A 7876-nucleotide genomic window follows, 5' to 3' on the forward strand; every position below is an offset into this window, starting at 1 on the left:
CGCGGTACTTTTGCTAGTCGTCCCACGTCATCAGCGCAAGGACATTTTGCAAGAACTTCACAACACCGCAACTGCCAGACATTTAGGTGTCTCCAGAACCTAAGATCGCCTCCGCCGACAGGTACTTTGAAAGGGCCTTTATCGTTCCGTTCGCCGCTACGTTGCAGCGTGTGACCTGTGCCAGCGTCGGAAGAAGCCTACGTCATTCCCTGCCGGTCACCTTCAACAATTGAAGTCCCAGCCGAGCCGTTTCAACGTGCGGGTTTGAAGTTGTTAGGTCCCTTCCCAATAGCGGCAATGGGAAACAAATGGATAGCAGTAGCTACGGATTTACCACTCGATATACAAATACTCGAGCGCTACCGACCAGCTGCGCAACAGACGTCGCAGATTTCCTACTCTATGACATCATCCTTTAGCATTTCGCTCCTTCTCACCTACTCACGAACCGTGGCCGCCGCTTCCTGTCTTGTGTGGTGGACGACCTGCTTAGATCCTGTGCTACACACCACAATTTTACGACTTCTTACCATTGTCAGACCAACAGACTTACTGAGCGCCTCAACCGCACACTGACAGACATGCTTGCTATGTATGTTTCTGACGACCACACCGATTGTGACACTGCCTTTCTGTTTGTAACCTTGATTGATTGATATGTGGGGTTTAACGTCCCAAAACCACCATATGATTATGAGACGCAGTGGTGGATAGCTCCGGAAATTTCTGCCACCTGGGGTTCTAAAACGTGCACCCAAATCTAAGCACACGGGCCTACAACATTTCTGCCTCCATCGGAAATGCAGCCGCCGCAGCCGGGATTCGATCCCGCGACCTGTGGGTCAGCAGCCGAGTAGCTTAGCCACTATATCACCGCGACGGGGCCAGTTCGTAACCTTCGCCTACAACTCGTCCCGTCATGAAACTGCCGGCTACTCACCATTTTATCTTCTCTTTGGCCGTGATCCCTTACTACCCTTCGATACCCTGCTTGCACATGGCCTTCCATCCACCACTTTGTACGCACAAGATGCCATCTCCCGTGCGGTGATCGCACGTACAATACCCCGCGCCAGATTCTCAATGTCGCAGAGAGCACAAAAGATGCTCTACGACAGCCGACATAGGTATGTCGATTTTTCTCCGGGCTCTCTCATGCTACTGTGGCTGCCATCCCGTCGTGTCGGCCTGTGCGAGAAACTTTTATCGCAATACGTTGAGCCTTACCGAGTTTTGTGCCAAGTCACACCTGTCACCTATGAGATTTATCCTACTACGAACTCCACTGTTTCATCCAGAAGTCACATTGTGCATATGTCTCGCCTGAAGCCCTATTACAGTGACCCGTCTGTCGAATAACAGCACGCACCAGGACGGTGCTTTGCCGCCCGGGGTAGTGTGACGGGTATAGAAAGGTACCTCAGGCACGGGTGCAGAAATGAAGTAGAAGGAACTAAGACGACGATGTTGTGTTGGGGCTGTGTCTGAGCTATCTTCTTGTCCTGCATCCTTGTATACTGAGTGCAGTGTTAGCCACCCGGCGTTCACTTATTTAATACTCCCCGTTACAATATCTTTGCTGGAGCCCTTTACTAAGTGTAGGAATACGCCAGTGCTATAGTCAGTGGGAAGTCACACGTAGCCAGCCAGATTTCATTCATTTTGTATCTTCTATTTCTCTATTTCTTTCCACATTGACAGGGTGTTGTCGACATGCCTCCTGCTTTACCTCCTTCAGAACATCACAGGCGCCCAAATGTGTCTGCTGCGTGCTGTTCAAGTGATGAGCAACGTGGTGGTAGAAGTGCCACCACAGTTCCTGGCCATTGTGCTGGTTTTCTCGCACCTCGCATGCACCACCCTGGCCACAGCCTTAACACCCCTCACAAATCGTCGCATGCAGCTGGGAATCTCGGCTTTCCTGGTTGCAGTCACTCTCTTCATTTTTCGACCGCTGGACCACCTAACATTCACGTGAGTCCCACTTTCTTAATGTGCAAGAGCTTACCGAGTGCATGACAGCAATGCTGTCTTACCATTCTGTAGCACGGAGTTGGTGTAAAAAAGAAAACAGAAACGCAAAAGCACAAATGATTTTCTGTCTCACTTTTTTATGTTTGCTTTCTTTCCTGAAATTCGCGCTACCACAATACGTTTAGTAAACACGTCCAAGAAGAAGTTATCCTGTGGCTGTCTTAGTCTACGGCGTTTCATCGTTCCCGTAGTCGTAGTCATAGTACTAGTACTGGTAGTAGTAGTAGTACTTCACGCAGATTGCGTGACAACGGCTCGCGGTGAACGAAGAAATAAAATAAATAAAAAGTAAATCAATTTTCCTGGCAAGGCAGGGTTTGAACCCAAGCCCTCACGGTCTGAAAGCAAGTGTCATTACCATTGGTCTACTCACTCACACTTACCGAGTCATGTGCAAGCGGATACATACGATATTTAGCGGAGAATTTCTGAAACCACATGATCTCGCCAGCCAAATATACACACTTGCCTATTTACAGAATGGCTGTCCGACTATATGCACAACGGGGTATTTGTGCTGATCCATGGAATTAACTATGACAAGAAGTTTAACTTCGATGCAGTCACAAGAAAGCATGATTGACTCTTACGAGGAATGTTTCGTCGTAGAAATCGGTGACCAAAATAGCAGAACATGTCTGCACGTCTGACGTATTTTTCAAAAACAACAACAAAAACAAAACAAAATAAAATAAAATTAGTCACGCAGGCATCAGTCAAGGGAGGTGGTACATTCACCGCCGTGCCAACAACAGAAGCTGCGCAAGCCACTTCGCTGAATTGCGGTGCTAGATCTGCTAGATCCTGGTGGCGCTGTGCTCTGCTAGATCCCTATGGTAGAACTCTGCTAGATGACGGTGGTGCTCCGGGCACAATAGTAGAGCGTGGTGCCCCGGAAGAAACCCATGGTGCTCACATTGCCACAATGCTCTGTCGTGTTCTCAAGGAGCTAATGTGATGTACAATGAAATATAAATGATAATGAGGTTTTCTGAGCATGTAGTGGAGTGCTTGAGCTTTCCGGAGTTTCATTTTAGTAGTTATACCACATGTTAATTTGTAATGCGGTCATCTACAAACGCACTATGAACGATGCTACTGCTTTCGTGTTTGCGAATTCTATTAACGCGACAAAAGCCTCTTAAATTTCTGATAATAAACATAAGTTGATTTATTTATTTGCACTTCGCGCGCCAGCACCCTACAACAGGAAATCAAGAGTACTTGTTCCCATAAAAATTTGTACACAATATATAGACGTCTCTGTCATATGCAAGCACACGTTGAAACATAAAACGCAAACGTACCAATGTACAATATGCATACATTTAGGTCTTGTTAAAAACAAAGGTATGGGCACATGTTCCCTAATTTTCAACGCAGTTTAATATTACAAAAGATATTCTCGGATATCTGCAGACTAACAAAAGCACCTGAATATTCATCGTAGCATGCCACTGTATAGTATCATTTTGTGAAAGCTCGTACGTGGCATGCGGGATGGTGGTTTCGCTATTCATAGACGCTTACAGAAACTGTGCCCACTCCTTAACTCGCCCAGCCACTGGTCCCTGACTGAACAGTCTGGCAAGACGAGCTGGGGGGCCGCGATCTCCATCGGAATGCTCGTCGTGGCCTACTCGGTGGGCGTGTGCCACCTGCCGACGCTGCTGACCGGCGAGCTCATGCCTTCGAGGATACGTTTGCTGGGCTCGTCCATCGTGTGGTCGTCGCGCTGGCTCTTGGCCTTCCTGGTTCTGTACTTCGACGTTGACGTGCTCACCGCATTCCAGCAGAAGGGACCGCTGCTAGCGCTAAGCCTTACAGTGGCAGTTGTCGCCGCGACAGCCATATACCTGATCCCCGAAACTGAAGGCCGTTCGCTGGGACAGATTGAACACGACTAACCAGCGAGCCCCGTATTCCTGATTTATTAGCTAAACAACTGCAATCATAGTGTACTGTATTTACTTAAATAATAGCTACTACACGTTTATTAACGCTGTATGATCAAAAGATATTGCATCAATTTCAGACCGAATAGTAGCGCATCGAAACGTAAACATTGATAATATAGTTTTTTTATATGATATCACGGCTCGCATTCGCGTTGTGTACGTTGGCTATCGACATATATGGCGTTCTCTTTAGACGTACCTATAGTTTGCTACTTTATAAAATCTGTGCTGATCCTATAAAACTTTGGCGTGGCATAATTTGTTCCTCATTTTTATTTCCCATTTTTGGGGGATATTAAAGCATATCATTGAATCAATGCCACTACAGTGTTTGAACTTTTGATTTCCCCAGTTCTCCTCGGTGGAACAGAAACAGTGGCTGCGGCTGCTGACCCTAAGGTCACGGATGTGAGTCAGGCTGCTGTGGTCACATTTTGATTAAGGTGAATTGGTAGAGGCCCGGTACTGTTGGATGCCAGTGCACGTTAACGGGGCACTCAAGTAAAATAATAATTAACGTCAGAGTGAAAGCTCCATGTATGACAAAATTCAATATGACAGTTTTATCAACAACAGTGCCTTACTTACCGAGAAATTAAGGTAAATGCACAAGAACACAAGCGCCGCAGTAGGGCATTCTCAAAATGATCCCGAAGACATCAGACGGACCGCCTACAAATTATCAGTAGTAATCGATTTATCTGCACTAAATAAAGAACCTTCGGTGCATCAAGAGACGCAATTTTTCGTTTCATTCATTGAAAAAAGAACTGCCGGACGTTACTAAGGGGAATGGTGCTAATGGTTTAAATATTCAGTTTTTGCGTAGTGATATTGGACAGGTGCTGTCATCTAGCGAGACGCAGCTAAAAAAACAAAACAAAAAAAAACGTGCGCTATGGCCTCCGAGATAGCGGGCGTGCGCGCCCGCCATCTCGAAGGTTATGATTGTTGCTGTTGTGCCTCCCGCTGCTCTCGGTTTGTTACTAATAGCACAATGAAGCCAGGCAACATTGTGCCTGGCAACAGTGACGTGAGTCGGTCCGGTCAGTCCGCTTCTTTAGGCGGGTACTTTGAAGTGCGCTAACCCGATGCGAACCACTAAAACGTGATTTTCTTTCCAAATAGGCCTTTGCTTGGCACAAACGTAACAACACGAGCTTTCTGGACCGCTATTTCAACAATCAACGTTGGCTTAATACTTGCCGTTAGTGTCCCTTTAAAGAGCACCAGATGGTCATAATTTCCACAGCCACCCATTTCAGTGTCTCTATTTTGGTTTTGGGACGCAAGACCAGATATTACAATTTCCAAAATATCAGCCTTCTGACACCTCCATACTGGTTGCGCAATAAAAACTCGTGTAAAAAATGAAGCTGTTCGGCTGCTTCATTAGGGATTATACAGGCTGACTCCGAAATATTTTGGCATAGTATCCTGTGGTTAATTATTGACGACCAACTGAAATGGTGGTTTCCTAGGGCTTCTAAAACGACCATGCGGCGCTGGTTGTGGCCATATACACCAATGTATGACGTCATCTCAAGACAACTGAAATTGTAGTCAATCTAACCTTTCTTCTGCTCTAACACTACATCTTTAAACGAAAGCTAAAAAAGCAAAAAAAATTCCTAAGAATAAAAGTTTATTGAAGCAACCTACAAATTTTTTGTAACAAATTAAAATAAACTATTGAAAATAAACGTTTAAATCTTTTTGTTTTCATTATTTCTCCCCTCGTCACCCAGTCACGCTTCAATCGTCACGTGGTTGTTGATGTCTTTCGTGATAGGTTTCGGACCAGTTTTCGTTCCAACTTTCACGAACTACATGAATTGACCTTGCCTTGACTAATATTTTCTCGAAGATGGCTGGAAAGATTGTGAGACTACGATGGCTAGACTACAATTCCCTTACGTCCTCCCGGCAGAGTCTGCCCGTGTGTATACTCGCAGGTCATTCAATGGAATCTCTCGAAGATGACGTCCGTGATAAGTGGCAATCAATTAAACATCATTTCACGCTTAGCGTCCGGCACTGAAGTAAAGCTTTCCTTAGTACACTTGCTATCCTGGCAAGGCCAGCATTCGTCGTAGATATTGCAAATACGTAGAAATTCCACAATGCTCACTTTTTGAAACACAATTCAGCGCATAGTAACGTACATACATCTGTTTCCGCTGTCTCCAGTTCGTATAATGTCAGCTTAATTTTAACTCGCGCACTTCCATTAGAACCAGAATTACCTTTAGTGGCCAGACTCGTGCTGACATTCCGCGGCTATTTCGAGAAGTGGCGCATGCAAGTCGTTCTTGTAAAACCTTTTATGTCGCGTTCCCATTCCTGGGCACCTTGCATGCATACGCATGTACCATCATAGTCTAGTAATTTCTCCCATAACCATAACAGAATTTACAGTGAAAGTTGAATTAAGTAAATGAACACATAATGGGATATTTAGTCAAATGATGCGTATGTGATTGCTCTCGCATTAACACTGACAATCACTACGATAGAAATGGCGTATTTTTTCCTCATTGCTTTTCCCGGCGAGTATTAGGATTGCTTCATAAGCATTCATTATTCTTACTGCTTGATGTCACGTTTCAAAGCACGGCAGTGAGGTGGGGTACATAATTTTATTGAAAATTATTTCCTCTAGGATTCCTTGACATCCGTAAGTACGAAAATGAGCTACGACAAACTAATTCAACAAATATTGTACATTCTCACGCAGAGTGACTAAGCTAAACTGGCCCTGAGTTCTCCGGCAAGTTGCCCATGGTACATACAAGAATGAAAGTAAATGCCCAGTTTATTTTCACAAACTAACTTTCTTATATTCTGTCCAAGCAGTGATTAAGCCAAGCGCCAGTTCCTTAACTAATTCCTAAAAACTTCTTGTATGACCCATTTCTCTCAGCTGCAGCCAGCTGAGGCCCTGTCACAACAAAGCTCTTGCCCAGTTAAATCGTTAAACAAGGCTTGTACGCTTGAAGCGAAGTTTCGACTAGCGGACTTGTCTTCCTCAAGGCTAGAACATAACTTCTGTTCCAAGATGATGGATGGTAGCGCAGACAACAAACACGGACAAGAGAAGGCACATAGACACAACACAGCCTTCTGTGCCTTCTCTTGTCCGTGTTTGTTGTCTGCGCTACCATCCATCATCATGCAACCATACCAACAAGCCCAAATCGCCACCCTCATTGACTTCTGTTCCAAGCTTCAGGAAGGCAAGTCCGCTTGTGAAAATGCCGACTCGTTTACATAATTCCTGTTTACGGAATTTACTGTGAAAGCTGGTATCAGATCACAACAACAGTGGCAGTGTGTTAGTGATCCGCCTCTGGTGTCTGTAACCGAATCAGCCGAAATTAAAAAAATGCCTCCAGGAAAACAATTTTACGAACCTAGGTCGCTTTTACTGATTATTGCCGTCAATCAAGCATGAACATTTGTAAAAACTAGTGTGGTCCCGCGAAAGCAACATAGTTTTTTAATATCAATGAACGGTATCAACCTGAGTGAAAGATATAACTGATGGTGGCTGTTATTCTCTGCTGCCATCCACCATATATTGACCTAGCCATTAATGAGGAGCCCCTCCCAGCTGACGGCTATGACTCTTCCTATAGTGATGATAGCATGGGCCCTCATGATATTCCAGTGAAAGCTGTATTGAGATCACCACAGGGGCCCATTTAGAAGTCGCTATGCGCCGCCGACATCTATAATGTTCGCATCCACTACACTATAGCGAGAAACATAAATGTGTAATTAAAAAGACTGTAGGAATGAATGTAATTCGAACCCGGGATCTCTGCGAGGCCGGTGAGTATTCAAGGCACGCTGGTTCTTGAAACTCCTTCATGAGAACGCCA

The 7876-nt window shown here is 45.1% G+C and overlaps 1 protein-coding gene across 1 annotated transcript; it reads left to right on the forward strand.

Annotated features, from left to right (window-relative positions):
• The first annotated feature begins 1083 nt into the window (after positions 1 to 1083).
• On the forward strand, positions 1084 to 3957 carry LOC119186625 (facilitated trehalose transporter Tret1). Its single transcript, XM_075883642.1, has 3 exons — positions 1084 to 1127; positions 1702 to 1974; positions 3596 to 3957. The coding sequence occupies exons 1-3, from the start codon at positions 1084 to 1086 to the stop codon at positions 3939 to 3941; spliced, it is 663 nt and encodes a 220-aa protein (XP_075739757.1). The 3' UTR covers positions 3942 to 3957.
• The last annotated feature ends 3919 nt before the right edge of the window (positions 3958 to 7876 follow it).

The sequence above is a fragment of the Rhipicephalus microplus genome, unplaced genomic scaffold (genome assembly GCF_043290135.1).
Source record: "Rhipicephalus microplus isolate Deutch F79 unplaced genomic scaffold, USDA_Rmic scaffold_18, whole genome shotgun sequence".
NCBI classification, from domain to species: Eukaryota; Metazoa; Arthropoda; class Arachnida; order Ixodida; family Ixodidae; genus Rhipicephalus; species Rhipicephalus microplus.